Below are 17,758 nucleotides of genomic sequence, written 5' to 3'. Positions count from 1 at the left end.
CCACATCGCCCAAGGGAGTGATCCTTATGTGTATATTCCTATCCCTACCTAGCACGAGGCTTTTTGGGAGCTCACTAGCTTTGGGTTCCGTTAGAACTCCGAAGTTAAGCGAGTAGCGCGCGAGAGCATTCCCAGGATGGGTGACCCATCGGGAAGTTCTCATGTGCATTCCCAAAAACAAAACCTTGAGGGCGTGGTTGGGGCCAAAGCGGACAATATCGTGCTACGGTGGTGGAGCGAGCCCAGGAAGTGGTCCCCCCCCCAGCTAGGATGTGACATGTTTGGTGTCAATCAAACATCACTCGACAGAAACCAAACAGAAACATGAAGAATGAAGAAATTGATGGTTTTAGTTATGCATACCTCCTATTCTAACTCTTCTTTTCGATTGGATTTGAAGAAATCGAACACCAGATCTACTATAAGCCTATCTTACCATTTTTCTGTCACTCGAGCTACTTCAAAAAAGCAAAAACTTAGACTTTTATGTTTTTAAAGTAACCTAATTCTTTTTTCTACAACTCATTACTAAGTCGGATATAATAAAGTCTTAAGATAAACATGGAATACATACAACTCATAATCTCATAAAACCCATTACAAAAAATTGTGAGTTTGTAACCGTCGCTATGCAAACTTACAAGAAACTTTTCAGTGTAACGGTAATAATAGTACAATACAAGAGTTTGTAACCGTCACTCTGCAAATTTACAAGAAATTTTTCGATGTAACAGTAATAATAATATGATACAAGAAATTTTATAAAGTGTTTAGCATTGAAATGGATACATCACATGTCATAAAATAAGTGAAGGGATACGAAAAATATTATATATTTCTTCCGCTTGTATTATGACATGTGAAGTAGCCTTGAATACCTGATACTTTAAAAAACTCTCCTAATAATACATTAATTGATATGTATAGTTGTGTCATCGTCACACACGTAGACATAACCAACATACGTGTAGCATTGGAAGAAGGCAATTAGGACTTATTTTGTATACCACATTTACTTGAACTATGCTAGAGAGACTATTGACTTAAACCATATTTTGTAAACCACATGATGTGGCAGTTGATGGTTGAATTCATTATTTAAAAATTCATTAAAAATGAATTCAACTATCAACTGTCATATTATATATATTCTACAAAATATAGTCTAAAGAGTAATGCTAGAGAGACTAAATTTGAAGACTAAAATTACAAACTAAATGATGTGTCATCAATAGAAATGAGCATGTCCATCAACGCTTAACTAATAAACCAATAATTAACTTCTATATTCTTTAATTTTTAAAATTTAACCTCTAAATTAAGTCTCCCAAGCATTACTCTTGTCTAAAAACATGATTTATCTAGTATTTTTCTCTGGGATTATGTCCATGCTATTACTGGTCAACTGTCCCGTTAAAGTTGTCACATTGATAGCAAAAGGTGGTTGTAACTGAAAAAAAAGCAAAAAAGCAATGGAAAATTGGACAAAATAAAAAAATAAAAAAATGAAATTAGAAAATGTTACCTCAATACAAAGCAAATATTCTAAAAATACCACGAGTCATGAAAGTATGAGAGCAATAGAAGCTAGCTTTTCATTTTCCATGGCCTAAACAGAACAAGAGCCGCTCACTTGCTGTTGAGGCCATCCGCACAACCACCATCACCACCTTTGATCGCCACAATCACAACCGTCCGTTGTTTCTTCCAAGTTTGAAGATTGATTGACTATAGTTGCTTTTTGTTGAAGAAATGGTACACCACTTCAGCCTCAGGAGAAGAGTTAGACGCCGCGTCTTCGTCCTCCGCCGCTGCGTCCGCCGCGTCATGGACCGGCTGCTCATGTGTTGTTTAGGAAAGCCAGTCCGGTACAGGATGCTGCCCATTTCGGCCGCCATGTCCTCATCGAACGACACCCCTTCTTCCACTTTTGCGCCTTCGTCGCCGTCCTCGAAATCAAGGGACCTCACGTGTCATCAACTTCATCGTAACAAGAGTAGCCACCGTGATAACAACTCGGATTTGGTGCCCTTAAAGATCAGCCTCTTGGGAGACAGCCAAATCGGAAAAACTAGCTTTGTGGTAATCTCTCCATTCGTATAGATAGAGATTTCATACAATCTTGTGCATCAACCTCTGGTATTTTTGGTTTTAACATTTTTTCAACCGAAAAAAAAATAATCATTTATGATACAGATTTTGTATGTGTTTGTATGTCATATGATTGGTACCATGAATTGTGTTTCGATCATATCATGTCACATTCTCATTCTTCATTTTATTTTCATTTTTTATCATATTTTTTTACTGAATTTATTTGGTTGCTTAGGTAAAGTACGTAGGAGATGATGAGAAGGAAGAGGGAGGAGAGACAGACACCGCAGGATTAAATTCCATGGATAAGACATTGTTGGTCCGTGGTGCAAGGATTTCCTATAGTATTTGGGAAGTTGGAGGTATGTACCAATAATTATAATCTAATTAATGAATTAATCTTCGTTTTAAAATCTAATATTTCATTCAGTTTGTAATAATTATATTTTAATTTTGGTGCAGGTGATGTAAAATCCCAGGATAATATTCCCGTTGCATGCAAGGACTCCGTAGCTATTTTGTTCATGTTTGATTTAACAAGTCGGTGTACGTTAAATAGGTGAATTTCTGAGCACAATCTCCAGCTTTTGATTTCTTAATCCTGTTTTAATTTTTATTTAGCATTCTTAACCATGGAATTTAATTGTCTGCAGTGTCATAACATGGTATCACCAAGCAAGGAAATGGAATCAGGTAACTACAAATCCATTCCATTATCTTAATTTCCAAAATTAATCAAATTTTTTTCTCAATTGTAATTTTATTTTTTCACGATTTGCAGACGGCAATCCCAATATTAATTGGAACAAAGTTCGATGATTTCATCCAGCTCCCTATAGATTTGCAATGGACAATTGCAAGTCAGGTAAGGAAGTTTCTTAATAAACAATTAGCATATATTGTTTTAATTTCGTAAGGCGGTATTCTAAACTAATGGGAAAGAGATCTGAAATAAGAAGTTAGCTGACGAGCAAACTGTCCTAACCGACTAGCCTACTAATCCGCATACTAATTGCTAAATAAACAATCCTTCCAAGTTTGAGACATCAGTGTCAATTCTTTGCAAAGAATTTAATTCATGGTTAACACAAGGTACACTTAACACCCTAAATTATTTAAAAAATGTGTTTAGTCAAAGAACATCAATGATTAGGGGGCCTAATCATCTAGGATGAGCTAGATGTAATCCTTCTAGAACTTAATTTTATTTATTTATTTTTGGCTGGTGAAGCAACCTTTCTAGAAAGAAAAAAAACACGGATAAAGATAAGGAAAAGTTGGAGACATCCAGGTCAAAAAGCTCAACAGGAAAAGCAAGCTAAAGCCTAAAGACTTGCACGCAAGTTCAATTTGGGGACAAAAACCAACCACCAACATGAAATAGTAATGTGTTCAACCACCTGTCATGGCCTTTTAAAGTGTTCATTTGGTTCCAATACGGTTTGTTTGGTGTGCTTTCAAAAGTATAAGCACTTCTGTCAAAAGTTCAAAACTAGAATAAACTTTTACTAATAATAAGTGTATTGGATCGGGGTTATGAGAGATTTGAATGAACTTATAAATTCATGAATTTAGAGTTTAATTAATTTTTAGAGATTCCATGTCAAGTTTTGAGTGAATTTCCTCAAATTCTAATTGGGGAGATGTGAGATTTGTGAATGTTTAAAGACTCGTTTAAAGTGCATTTAAAAATGGTTGAAAGCGTTTTTTGTGACAATATTTTTAGTACCAATCCTTAATAAAAATGCAAGTAAATTTTGAAAAAAGTACTTAAAGTACATTTGTAAGAAGCACGTAATTGGTGCTTCTTGGAGAAAGCACTTCAAGTGTTTTTGAAAGTGCAAAACATTTTCACTAAAAACGCTTTCAGTCATTTTAAAAGTACTTTCAAACTGAGTCATAAAATGTACTACAAAATTTCTCCAATTCTCTCAAGTTCCTCAATTTTTTTTTTAAAGCAGTTCCTAATTGTATACACCTAGAATGTTATCGTAACCAGAAATGCTTTTGGTTACTGCAAACATAAGTAATGCATAGCACCCTTGAAAGAAATTTGTGCTCCTGTTTTAAGATGTTCATTTGAAGAGCAAAATGAATATTTTGGAAGTTGTCGTTTGATTCTCATGTCAAAATGTGAATGCAGGCAAGAGCATATGCAAAGGCCTTCAACGCGACGCTATTCTTTTCGAGTGCAACATACAACATAAACGTGAACAAGATCTTCAAATTCATAACGGCCAAGCTCTTCGACTTACCATGGACAGTGGAGCGCAATCTGACCATCGGAGAGCCCATCATCGATTTCTAGTATTGTATTCTTGTAGAGATAGCTGGATCTCTCTGATTTCTCTGCTCCCCAGAGATACAAGGAGTCAACTGGTCGGTCCCCGGAGGCTGGAGTTGCCGTAATCGTCAGTCCGATAACGATTCGGGTTTTTTCCCCATTTCATGACCCTTTTTTCTTTTGCCTTACATTTCATGACTTGGAGAAAGGGAGAGGCGGACAGCCCACATCTCCACATATGAATAAAGTTTTGTTCAACAGTTATAGACAGTTCGAAGAAGAAAATAAAATCACTGAATTTTTGATACAATTGCAGTCTATATATTTGATCATCCAAATCACAGTAAAAATCCGCATATTTCATATCAAGAACAGCATTAGTGCATCTAGATTTCTATAGCCTTTAAGATAAAGAATAGCCGGCACTTTATAAAGTGCGGCAGACAACACTATTGAATCGTTTGAACGACAGTTACACTTCCAGTGCAGAAAAGAACCACCACAAATGCTTATATTATAAGAAAAGATGACATTAAGTTGATGGTTGATGGTTCAAATAAAACTCAAACAAGCTGCTGAACTCAACTGCATTGGAAGCCGTAATCTTAGTTGCGCTCCGATATTATGTTATAAAGAGAAAAGATGACAAAAATTGGAATTTTGGAGACAATGAGATTGATTCCGATAACAAAGGCGGCTTCACTCAAGTTTCACCTCTCTTGTTGGGGGATCCAGCTGCAAATATGTAAATGGCTCTGTTGATTCCTCCCTGCAGAACAACACAAATGCTCTGGGAATCACAGAAGGGAGAATAACATGTAGGCCTCGTTTGGAATATATGATTGGATTGTAACGGATAAGACACTATTCTCAAGGTATATTGAATGAAGAAATGAAAAACTGTGACCAAGTTAGAGGTAGGAGAAGGATTACTCGAGAAGAAATGTTATTCATTCCAATCCTCCCCAAAATGGTAGGATTAGAAGGGAGAAGTTTTCTTCATGTCTAATCCTCTTCTAATCCCCTCAAGATGAAAATCACTCATCTACCTTAGTAATGCTTTGAATTTTGAGGGCTATCCCTTCCAATCAAATCCTTTCTACCAAACGAGCGTGTATTGAATTTAGTAACAGATGCAGCATTACGTGACATTATTATGAATAAACAAAAGATCCCTCAAATCAAGGTGTCATTGTTGTAGACACTGGGGCAGCATTTTAAAGGTCAATCATACCCGGGTTTTGATCGCATGCACTGCCAGAAGAGCTTAAATGGCCCCGGAACAGTCTTAAATGGGTTTCCCTCAAAACAAGCCTACACAAGAAACAGGCAAAATGAACTAACAAATAGGAACGAAACACTACTAACATTGATAATCTAGAAATTTTTCGAACTGCTTAGGATCCTCGGTAGCAGAGAACAAAAGTTAAAAAGTATTCAGGCCGTTTTAAAATTATTTTTCTGGCAGCAACTACACAAAGCAAGGGAAGTTGAAAACTTTGAAAGTTACTACTAGAAAGAGATCATCACATACTCTCCAAGTCCTGTGTCAACACGATTATCACTGAATATCACCAAAATCAAGCTTAAATAAAAAGACTTGATGAAGACACGTTCAGCATTACAATAATCTTCTTAATTGTGAGTTTCTTCTTTCCTCACTTCCACAAACCATTTGCAACCCCCTCTTCCCTCACCACCGATGTACTATGCTAGTGTTGTTTTTTCATTTTTAAGTCATGTAATTATTATTTGTTCCTGCTTCACATTCACTAATCCTGAAGTACAAACATTGTGATCCATTGGGGGAAAAAGGCAAAACCTTTTGGTCTGTTTCACTGGTTACCATAACTAGCAGGAACTTAAACTATAGGGCCTAAATTCAACCTTGATGGATGACCAAATTCTTTCAAAAGCGAAATTCCCATAATTTCAATTGAAAATTCAACTTATACAAAGCATAAACACACAATTAAACTCAAAACCATACAATTAAATCAATCACTCGCGATCAGGCAAAAGTATTCTTCAGCTGGAAATCACTTGCCTTCAATTCTTCATTCCCAAAAACCCATCAAAATATTTCAACCAAGCTCACCCACAAACACAGAGCAATAAGAACAACAATTTAATCCCAACCCAATGTTGAATCTAATTCCTATCATAAAGTTCAAAAATTTAATTAAGTTAACTGAAATTTGTGCATAAATGTAGCTGAATATCTCAATTCTTGCATAAGCATAAGAGATGTTAATTTCGAATTTTGAGAAAAATTACCAGAGGGTTTTCGGTTACCTGGATCACGTCCTCCGCCCGGTCATTGCAGCGGTGGGCCTTCGGTTCGCGATGATCTCCCTCCGGCCTCCCCCATGGGCTCTCTCTCCTTGGCACCGGTCGAGTCTCGCTCATCGTTAAAAGGTAAAATGTCTGCAAGCCAATCTTCAGTCGTCTGCGCTTTCGGTCCAGATTCTATAGTAAGACAACTGGCCGTACGGCGTCGTTCTCTTCACTGGTGAGTGCTTTTCATTATGTGATTTCATTTTATTATGGCTTATTTTTTATCTACGATTCTATAACTTGATTTTGACCTTATTTTACTTTCTATAATTTGAAAGCCGTCATTTTATTCTTTGAAACTCAAAGTTTGCTTTACTTTGCTATCTGCAAACGATTTTGATCCTATTTTACCCTTGAAAGTTGAAAGTCGTCTACATAAAACTCAAAATTCGCTTCACATTGCCTTAAATCTATTAAATTCAATGTGAGTTTAATTGGGTGCGTGGCTGATCAATTTTTTTATCTCTTTAATTTCTTTTAAACTTAATATTCTTTGACTGTTGGATGTTAATGAAAATTTGTAATCAACTTTATTGTATATGTGGCAAAGTCTTATTGAGTATTGAGTCTCACATATGTTTTAAGAGGCGACCTATAAATTTCAAGGAGAGGAGAGAGTCCACAATTCAAAGTGGAATGAATTTGAGTTCAGAGAATAAATTGGTGACTTTTGAGTTATAGAGGGTAAAGTGAGATCAAAATGGGAGAAATTTTTAATTGTGACGGGAACACAAGTAGTACATGACGTGTTTTAATAGAAGTGGTGAGAAATTTTATTTTTTAAGTTATTAACTTTTTAGTACATATATCCCACCATTTGTATAATGACACGTGGTGTACCATTTTGTGTACCAGGTCACACTGAAATATCTCTCTCAAAATGGAGTAAAGTGGTGACTTTTGAGTTTCACATGGACAATGTGACTTTTGATCACTTTTCATTATTTGTAATTAGAAAATATCGACAATTCGACTTGCAACAAAGTTTTGCAAATGTTGTTGTAGTGATATTAACTAGAGTAGATGTACACTTCTATGCAGTTTAGTTTAATTTTTTCTCTTAATTTTATATTAGTTTAAAGTAGATATCTCCTTATAAATAAATAAAAACACTCAAAACAAGTTGTGTAGAAAAGGGAAATGTTAGTCATATGAATCCAAACTTGCCTATATCGCTATTTTTTTTCCTCATATAAGCACAAGAATCTGTTGTAGCAAAATCTACAAAGGCTTGATGGTAATTTGGGCTTCAATTGACAAAATTATAACAGAAGTACCAATTGAGTTGTAGCAACCAATTTCAGAAACGACAATAATCGATTTCCAATTTCAAAGATCTTTATAAAGATTTAGGTCCATTTCAAGCCAAAAACCTGAACACTTTCAAGGTGGCATTCAATTTACCCCCTCAAGCCTTCATCTTTTCACCATTTCATTTCGTTGCTTTTGAAAATGAGAATGTTGTTTTATTTTTAATTTTATATAAGATGGAAAATGAGAATGTTCATTTGCCAAGTGCATTTGATAACAAGCAATTTTGAATGTCCCAAACATTTGAGGGGCCTGTGTGAGCGAGTCAACACACCCCATATAAAATGCACCCCATGTTGAGTTTTCACGTTCCAAGATCCTCTTTTTGCTACCATTCTCATTTCTCCCTGGCTAGCTATTTTCCATTCCTCGCAAACATAGCTAGGCTAAACCTCCAAAACTAAGAAACAAAAAGCAAAAAATGGGTGTTCTTGTCAAGCTCATTGATGCGTTACTCTTCCTCTTGCTCCTGGCGATCGCTTTCACAACGCCATTGATTGAAGCGCAAGCATGCCTCCCTCGCAATCTCTACCCGGACATTCTCGTGGACCTCAGGAATTGGTACACTCGCGAGTCCGGCGACTATCTCATGACCGAAATGCCTGATTTCTACGTCGGGATCATGTGGGTTGAGCTTATTTTCCAGTGGCCTCTCGTGTTAGTTAACCTTTATGGTATCTTGGCTGGCAAGCCTTGGTTCAACATTACGTGCTTCAGCTATGGAATATTTCTTTTCACTTCCATGGTAATTATTTATTTTTATCATGTTTCGTAATCTTTTCAAATAAAATTATTTCTATCATCTCAATTGACAATTTTTCCTAATATATAATTTTTTTGATGGAAATCACGAGACCCATGTCACCCATTTGCGTTGGAGAAATCCACATAAAATAATCAACTGAGATGATACAACTTATTTACTCCCTTAATTTTTCATGCAGGTGCCAATATTTGCTGAATTGACATGGTCAGGAAGGGCACCTGATAAGCTACTGACGGTGTACTATTGTTTCTTGAGTTTGGGTGTTTTAGCCATACTTCGTGGGCTGCTACCCAACTCATCAACCACGCATACTGCAACCATTGGCAAGAGACCTGCTTCAGGCAGGAAGAAGAGAGTTTAATCAAGAAAAAGAAACCCGACTCTCGCTCCAATTTCAACCCGAATTTTGTAATCGTGAATCGATCTCATTGCGAGAGTAGTTTGTATTAATTCATCACTGTGATTGCCATTTGAGTCGTGCCTAGTTAAGACTTTATATTGTACGGAGGAAATTAATATATCTTAAAAGCAAAATGTAATGTATTTTTGTAGAATGGTATTTTCCCCAAGTATTCTTTTACAACTCTATCGAGTAGTGTTCCTTTATCAAACATTTTGGTATATTATTGTGTGACTCTCCATATAAATCATGACTGTACCTTTCCGTATCAAATTATCTAATAAAAATGCATTTCTGAAACATGGACGTTAGTTAGTGAATAAACAAAGACCACATGAGATGGTGTGCCTATACAAGTATTTTTTTTTTAACATCTAGTTTGCAACGTAAGTTATGAAGGGTTAACTAGGTGTTGACATTTTTTGTTTTAAGATCTAGTTGAAACTGGGTTCAAAGTAAAAACATATTATTCTCGCCAACTTAGTTATGCGCATGTCTACTTTCTTTGTTGAGACTTGAGATTAATTTGATTGGTTTTGATCATTAAGAGTGCGAGTATGAGGGATTAACTAGGTGTTGACATTTTTGTTTTCAGTATGAGAGAAAAAGTATGAAACAAGTGCCAGATAAAACACTATATAATGAAAAGGGTATTTTCATTTTAAATAGTGCTATCTGTAGTTCTATGACCACATTAAAGACATTTATTAATCAAGATATTACCTTAAATATTTTTTGCCTTGAATATAATCAATTTTCTGGATCACACTCTAGGATATGTATAAAATTGTCTAACAATAAGAAATTGCTGAACTAATTAACAATTTAACATGCATGTTAGTGATGGATCTCTGGAATTATATAATATTAATAAGAGCAGACTTTGTTTACCTAACTAGCTTTTCAAAGATGGTGTGCCAATAGGCCCATACAAATATCTCCAAGATCCACTATTGCATTACAAACTGTGAGAAAGAGAAAAACACAGCATCAAAATATGGGTGTTTTTGTGAAGATAATCGACGGGTTTCTCTTTGTGAATTTTGCCATGGCAGCGGTGTGCGCGGTGTTGATAGATACACAGTTGTGTCTGCCTCCAAGCCTCTTCCCAAGCTCGGTGGTGGCGATCAAGAACTGGTATGCTCGCGAGTTCGATGATTATCTCGTTGAACAGAAGCCTCATTTCTTGGTTGGCCTCATTTGGGTTGAGCTTACATTGCAGTGGCCTCTTCTCGTTGCCAACTTGTATGCAATTTTGACTGCTAAGCCTTGGTTCAACACCACCTGCTTGGTCTATGGCATCTCTTTCTTCACTACCATGGTAAACTTCTTCTATCCTTTTGTACCACATTTATTGCATCATTGGTACTTCTAGTGAGTAAATGTGGTGTAAATATTAGCACTTGAGTCTCAAATACATGGATATGACCCGCCTATGTTAGAAGGATTGAGGTCCACTCTAGATTTTTGTATTTGGAGTCCATAGACTGAGAGATATGTATCAATACTCAATTTTAATCTTACAGTCCTATTAGCAAATTCAACTGGCTCACTTCATAAAAACTCAAAAATTTGAACTACTGAGATCTCTCTCTCTCTCTTTTTTTGAGTACATCAATATTTTTACACTATAGGGAAGGAGGAGGGGAAGTTCGACTAAACCACACAATGGACAACCTAATTTGGTATCGAATTCGCTATTCACGAGATTCAAACTTAAAACATCTCACTTCTAAACGAAAATGAATATTACCAGACCGTAATACTGAGTGACATATCTCTCTCTCTTGAACAATCTAGATCTCTCAGTTCGCTGGCTATGGACGCATAGATCCGGAGTGGATCTCATTCCCTATTAAAAGGTTTCAACAAAGTGACTTGTAATCTGGAATAAATAGCATTATAGTTTTATTTAACAGTAGATAGATCAAGAAGAGGAAATGGGACAATCTGGCGTTTCCTTGAACTCCTCCTAGAATAAGAACTGAAACTAATTCTACTGACATGTATGGCTGACGATTATAAAATATTGGGTCCTTTATTTCTTAAACTTGTAACATATTTTGTGGCTTGAAAATTGCAGGGCGCTGTATTAACAGAGATGTTAAGGTCCGGCAAGGCATCTAAGAAAATGTTGAATGTGCACTACGCTGCTATGGGGTTGGCTGTTCTGTCCATACTGCGCGGTCTGCTCCCACCGTCCGCTGCCGCTACTCCAACCAGCGGCAAGGGAACAACCAAAAGGACCGCCCCACAAAAGAAAATGATGTAGACCTCAAATATTTTTATCATTTTTGTTTTCTGGTTAATTATACGCTTTGTTGAGCTTTGGTTCTGTCTTTCAACGAAGAACCAAAAAAAACTTCGTAAGAGTTAATCATTGTGATTGCCAGGACAAGCTATGAGATTCAATAGATGGAGGTATGAGTTATTTTAATGTGGAACTCTTTTTTTTTTTTTTGTTCTCAAATTCTATTGATGAATTTTCCTCTTGGCTCTTATTGGTGAAAATGGATTGATGAAAATAAGGAACAATATTTACTCTAAATCATAGCTGCTACACCATATGTTACTACTAATCTATTTATATTATAACACGTCATCAAGCGCTAACAAAATACTCTAAATCATTCATTACATAACAACAATATAATACCAAAATAAGGTATGACCGTTTTGCTTAAAAATTTACCCATTATCTGATTATATATTAATCAAGATTGTCCATGCATATGATTCAATATTCTAGTGGATAAGTTGTTTGGTTTCCACCATACGTCCCATGTTTGAAACTCATCTTCACATAAATTATTGTAATAGTTTCGAACCCAACCCCTCCCTTTAATAATAATTAATATATAAAAAAGGGAATTGTTATTAGCACTCAAAAAAACTCATTCTATACTCCAAATTTTCTATATTAGGAAAAAAAATACACTTATTAAGAGTGTAGAATGAGATTTTTGGAGTGCCAATAACACTTCCCATAAAAAAAATCAAGATTGTACCTTTAAAAATTAGTTGCCTTATCAATCAACCTTCCTGCTCAGCAAATTTGACTCATGTATCAAATTGTTTAACAAAAAATTATTTAACATGGATTTTAGTGATGGATTTATTAAACAAATGCCAACGTTTAGAATTTATATAGTTTAATGAGAGCAGACTTTCATAACCCATGCTAGCCTTCCAACATAGTGTGCCTTATAAGTATATCTGATATATAATTTTGCAACTTCACAAGCTAAGAAGAGCAAAACAAAGCCTAATAAATAGGTGCTTTTGTGAAGATAATCGACGCCATACTCTTCGTAATTTTCGCCTTAACGGCGGTGAATGTGGTGCTGATAGACGTGTAGCTGTGTCTGACTCAGAGCCTCTTCCCAAGCTCGCTGGTGGAGCTCAAGAACTGGTACGTCAGTGGGTTTGCCGATTATCTTGGTGAACAGAAGCCTCATTTCTTCGTTGGCCTCATTTGGGTTGAACTCATACTGCAGTGGCCTCTTCTCGTTACCAAATTGTATGGGATTTTGGCAGCTAAGCCTTGGTACAAAACGCCTGCTTGCTCTATGACGCCTCCTCCTTCACCACCATGGTGAAATCCTAGCTACTCTATCATTTTTACCAAGCTCCAATGTTAAATTAGATTTAACTTTGATAATTTAGTTAGCTACTTTAGTATGTTATATATTATGTATCCAGATTCATATAATCATATTAAAAATGACAATCTGATTTTCTACATTTTTCGTACTTTTATATTTATATGAACAGATTGATTCTTCAATTGGTTGCTTATTTTGCTACTTAATGGTTTTGTAACAAACTCATACATACCCCTGCAGCCTGAACAATTTATATGGATTTATCACCATGGTTAATCTGTTTTGATTGCCTGTCTCTTCACCGTTCAATTTCTAGTTAGTTCAGATTTAGTTACATAAGTTTTGATTGAGATGTTAAGTATAAAGTGATTTTTCGGTGTAACTGTCACACCCAAATGTTAGGTATTGACGATCATAAAGATAGTGTTTTTGGACTTCTTCTAGAATTAGATTAAGGCAATTCTGACAATTAATTCATTTTCACATGTACGGTATGATCATAAAAGATCCTTAGTTTATTCAACTTGTTACATATTTTCTAGCTTGGTGAAAATTGCAGGGGTGCTATATGCCAGAGCTGTTATGGTCCGGCAGGGCATCTAATCCAATGTTGATGTTGTACTACCCTGCTGTGTGCTTTGCAGTTTGGCCATACTGCGCAGACTGCTCCCTCCGTCTACCGCCACTACTACAACCAGCAGCTAAAGAACAAGCAAAGGCACCGACCCACCAAAGTACAGGAAAATAACTTACAACTCAAATCTTTGTATCAAAATTTATATCATTTTAGTTTTTCAGTTCTTTTACCTGAGTGAGTCCGTTACCATCATGGAGACCTCTATGTACCTTGAATTCTTATGTATCGATGAGAAAGAATTGTTATGAACCAACGGCAACACAAATCATGGTGTTGGTGTTCATTTGGGAATTTTTTTGGTGGCCAAAAGAAAAATTCATACCCCTAAGGGGAGATGATACAAACGAAGTCACGAAATTGATGCCAGTGAAGGCTTCTTAGGATATCATAGTGTCAGCCAAGAAATAAAAAACACTGTTGATCCACTTGGATTAGAAATTCCGATTCCGAACATTCTAAAAAATTTGGATGTAAAAAAATTCAGATTTGGATACTTACATGTATTTAAAACAATCATCATCTCAATGGTTAGATGATGATTGTATTAAATACATATTTTCACATAACTATATCTTATCGTTAGATGATGATTGCATTAAATACGTGTAAGTATTGTAGTTGCAAGTGACTCTTTACCACAGTGGTGAAAATGTGTTGTGTCATTGCATGACGGCGTGGGTTTAAACTCCGATGGTGACTAATCTAACATTTAACTTACTAATGTTATCGCTCGACTAAAAATAAAAAGGTATTGTAGTTAATTCTCAATTTATGATCCAACATTCTCCAATAAAAATACGTAAGTTCAAAAATATATGTATACGAAGAGTGTACCTAAGTTCCAATAAAGAAAACACATACCAAATATGATGAATCAGATAAATCCAAAATACGAGCCATTAACATCTCTCTCGTGGTACCTTTAAAAAAATTTACCATATTTGACATGTATGTACTAAAAAAATTAAAAGGAAAAAATTTGTATAACTCAAGTGATTGGAGTATTTATTCATGTGCTTGAATACGTATCTCTTTTTACCATTACCACTTGTGTAAAAAAGAAAAGAATAGAGTTTACAATTAAGAAGGGTTATGAATCATTACATGTATGTTAGTTTATTTTGAGTAAAATAAAGTACCGAAAATTTGGAGAAGTGGGGTATCGATCCCCATACCTCTCGCATGCTAAGCGAGCGCTCTACCATCTGAGCTACATCCCCTCGGTCTGATATTCCCCACAATACAATACAATTTAGAGACCACTGAGCATGTGTAATTGTAATAAATAAAAAAATGGGAGCTTTGGTGAAGCTTGTGGACGCCACACTCTTCGTCTTCTTCGTCGTGATCGCAGTGGCAGCGCCGTTAGTAGACACGCCGACATACATGCCTGGCAAGGCTTCCGAGATAAGCTGCTATATATGTACTTCCCTTTTCTAGGCTTAGGTTTTGGCCATAGTGCGGGGAGATGGATTGTCTGCCCTCCCCCATCTCATACCCTTTCCATCCCCTCCTATTTTTGTAGTCACGGTTAAGCCACGTCAACATTTTATATTAATTTTTTTATAGAAATAATAAGACAAAAAATAATAGGAATATAAAATGTTGACGTGACTTAACCGTAATCACAGAAATAGGAGGAGATGTGAAGGTTATGGGATGGGAAGGGCATACAATACATCTCCTAGTGCGGGCCTGTTGCCGCCATCCAGTACAATAACTTCGAGGATTGGCAACAAACATACATTTGGCAGGAAAAATAGGAGGAGGATTCTCTACCCTCCTAATCTCTCTACCCTTCCATGCCCTCCTATTTGAACTGTCACAGTTAAGCCACGTCAACATCTTATATTGATTTTTTTATAGAGATAATAAGACAAAAAACAATGTGTGAGAGGAGAGGGGTGGAAGAGGATGAGAATATGAGGGTAGAGAATCCTTCTCCAGAAAAATAAGGCTTAACATACAACTGAACTGTCAAACGCAGATTTTACAATTTATATTATTTTGATAAGAGTGAAGTGCTGATTTAATCCATGAATTATCACCCTAGTAAAAATTAAGTTCTTAAATTATTTTTTTCATTAAAATAAGTCTCTAAATTCATTAAAAATTGTAAATTTCATCCCTACTATTATATTTAAAGTTATTTTATCCAATTTTTCGTCAACTCAAGTCACTTAACACTTTAGAATGTAAGACCGTCATTTTCTCACCTATATGCCCTTAACATTTCATATAGGTTGTGAATTTAATGTCTAATTTACCCTCTAAAGTTAACTTCATTCACTATTTCTTTATGAAAAATTATTAATCTACTTTCTAATGTATATCATATGCAAATAATGTGACTTAAATTGAAGGAAAATTGAATATAGTAGCTTCAAATCTAATATTAGGGATGTAATTGAAAGATTTTTATAATTCAAAGATTGATTTTTTTGAAAAAATAATTTAGGACTTAATTTTCACTCAAATGATAATTCAGAGACTAAATTAGCAGTTTATCCTATTAAAATTTAAAATTTTCGTTTAAGGATTTATGTCCTCTATTTATTAATCAAACTCTTGTTATGAATGATTGAAAGGTGTTGCCATTTGGATTCATCAAAAAGTACGAAGGAAATTGTCTCTGAAATATTTTTATGGTGGACATTTAGGTTGCTTTTAATTAGCATTTAGATTCGTAGTAACATATCAAAATTTGAAGCACTTAACATACATAATTCAATCCAACATCAACGTTAGTCACACTCAACCTATTAGGGTTTCCTCCATTCGTTTTATGATTTTTCCGTTGTGTTTTCTTTCTGCAATTCCTACGTTCATCAAGGCCTAGTCTAATAGAGACATCCACTTTTTTCTATTGAAAAGTTTATCACAAGTTGTATGTATAGATATTTGTTTGTATTTCGAAACATAATCTCGTACTTTATTTTTTTAAATTACAATATCATACTTTATCTTACGAATTTATTGTAATATCAGGCATCTGTTAGTTTTTCTGTCAATTACTCTATTAAATACTGATGTGACTTGAGACAGGATCTACTCCCCAGCCCAACTAGATTAAAAAATAATTAAATATCAAAGTTTAAAAATTAAATCATTTAAATATTAGTTAAAAATTGTGGGACCCAAGTCACCCAACTCTACAAACCCATCCTTCTTCCCCAGTCCTATTGAAGTATCTATTATTATTGGTGGTAGGGTTTGTCTAGTTGTCATTGTTTAGTTGGTGATGGATAACAACTCATTGTCATCTTACTTTCGGCTAGGGTTAGCTGCTTGTTTGTTTACTTTAGGCTTATTTAAGAGCAATATTCCCTCATCATGAAAAGCTAGGTATTAGTTTAAGTTAGAGATAGTGAAGGTCAGGTCTTCGCTCATGCTTGCTGAGCTGCCATCCCTGTCCGCACCATTCATCCACTTTCTTTCTTGTATTCCTCTCTTATTTATGGTTGATCTTGTAAACTATTTTATACATGATATATACATAAAATTGTCCATATGGTATCAGAGCAGTGATTCCTCTTGGACCTGCTTCTGTGTTCTTCCGAAAAACCCACCAAATCCAAACCAGTTGAGCCATTATGGCCATACCAGCAGAAAAAACTTCAAAAAACGAAACCATGGATACCAATCCAATTCAACGTTTGAGCTCTGTGCTTCTAAACGAATTCAACTACCTGCCCTGGTCACGAGCTATTTCTCTCGCTCTTGAAGGACGTGGAAAGCTCCCATTCATTCAAAAGGATGACATCATCCCCGAAACAACTGCACCGGATTATGCAGCATGGGGACCATACAAGGGAAAACGACCAGACTTAAAGTGTTCTCACTGTATGAAGATAGGTCGTACAGGTATTGGACACATAAAAGAGAAGTGCTGGATTCTTTATCTAGAACTTAAACCTAAGTTCAATGACGATGGAAGAGCACCAAGAAACCAAATGAAGCCTGCCTACACTCCTAGAGGAAATCTTGTTTGCGACAATGTCTCCAATAATGTGATAAACTCTTCCTCTAGTCCCATTGCTTTCATAAATGAATTCGCTAACTTCTTGCAACAGAAACAAGAAGCAACAAATCATGAAACTCCTTCAGCCATGCTCGGCAAGTTTGCTGGCTTCCTCGAACAATCAAACTCAGTGTCACAAAATGACATGCCAGGACCAAGTTTCGAAGGAAACGATTGGTAAAGGATTCTTCCTCAATGGACTGTACTATGTCAAATTCTCTTAAATAAGCCTAAAGTAAACAAACAAGCAGCTAACCCTAGCCGAAAGTAAGATGACAATGAGTTGTTATCCATCACCAACTA

General features: G+C 35.7%; 4 protein-coding genes and 1 non-coding gene across 7 annotated transcripts; 3 read left to right on the top strand and 2 right to left on the bottom strand.

The window, feature by feature from the left end:
- The first annotated feature begins 1,330 nt into the window (after window positions 1–1,330).
- LOC103944527 (septum-promoting GTP-binding protein 1) lies at window positions 1,331–4,688 on the top strand. 2 transcript variants are annotated; one of them, XM_048578137.1, is made up of 6 exons: window positions 1,331–2,082; window positions 2,330–2,456; window positions 2,557–2,653; window positions 2,748–2,787; window positions 2,876–2,959; window positions 3,326–4,203. In XM_048578137.1, the coding sequence occupies exons 1-6, from the start codon at window positions 1,753–1,755 to the stop codon at window positions 3,335–3,337; spliced, it is 690 nt and encodes a 229-aa protein (XP_048434094.1). In that variant the 5' UTR covers window positions 1,331–1,752; the 3' UTR covers window positions 3,338–4,203. The 2 variants fall into 2 exon arrangements, with proteins under 2 accessions (XP_048434094.1, XP_009353268.2); XM_009354993.3 differs by lacking the exon at window positions 3,326–4,203 and adding an exon at window positions 4,238–4,688 and having other exon boundaries at window positions 1,347–2,082.
- Window positions 4,689–4,862: 174 nt separating this feature from the next.
- Window positions 4,863–6,904, bottom strand: LOC125467854. 2 transcript variants are annotated; one of them, XM_048578138.1, is made up of 3 exons: window positions 6,656–6,904; window positions 5,613–5,692; window positions 4,863–5,147 (listed from the first exon to the last, which is right to left on the bottom strand). In XM_048578138.1, exons 1-3 carry the CDS (start codon window positions 6,785–6,787, stop codon window positions 5,078–5,080), a joined length of 282 nt encoding a protein of 93 aa, XP_048434095.1. In that variant the 5' UTR covers window positions 6,788–6,904; the 3' UTR covers window positions 4,863–5,077. The 2 variants fall into 2 exon arrangements, with proteins under 2 accessions (XP_048434095.1, XP_048434096.1); XM_048578139.1 differs by having other exon boundaries at window positions 6,674–6,896.
- Window positions 6,905–8,447: 1,543 nt separating this feature from the next.
- Window positions 8,448–9,221, top strand: LOC103944525 (sigma intracellular receptor 2-like). Its single transcript, XM_009354990.3, has 2 exons — window positions 8,448–8,771; window positions 8,971–9,221. Exons 1-2 carry the CDS (start codon window positions 8,448–8,450, stop codon window positions 9,151–9,153), a joined length of 507 nt encoding a protein of 168 aa, XP_009353265.2. The 3' UTR covers window positions 9,154–9,221.
- Window positions 9,222–10,132: 911 nt separating this feature from the next.
- LOC103944619 (sigma intracellular receptor 2) lies at window positions 10,133–11,629 on the top strand. The gene is made up of 2 exons (XM_009355093.3): window positions 10,133–10,513; window positions 11,276–11,629. Exons 1-2 carry the CDS (start codon window positions 10,190–10,192, stop codon window positions 11,462–11,464), a joined length of 513 nt encoding a protein of 170 aa, XP_009353368.2. The 5' UTR covers window positions 10,133–10,189; the 3' UTR covers window positions 11,465–11,629.
- A 2,952-nt stretch (window positions 11,630–14,581) lies between these two features.
- On the bottom strand, window positions 14,582–14,654 carry TRNAA-AGC. Its single transcript has one exon. It is a non-coding gene; the product is annotated as a tRNA-Ala (tRNA).
- Window positions 14,655–17,758: the final 3,104 nt, after the last annotated feature.

The sequence above is a fragment of a genome, unplaced genomic scaffold (assembly GCF_019419815.1).
Source record: "Pyrus x bretschneideri cultivar Hongxiangsu unplaced genomic scaffold, Pyrus_bretschneideri_v1 Contig12, whole genome shotgun sequence".
NCBI lineage: Eukaryota > Viridiplantae > Streptophyta > Magnoliopsida > Rosales > Rosaceae > Pyrus > Pyrus x bretschneideri.
This window is presented reverse-complemented; position numbering and strand designations above follow the sequence as displayed.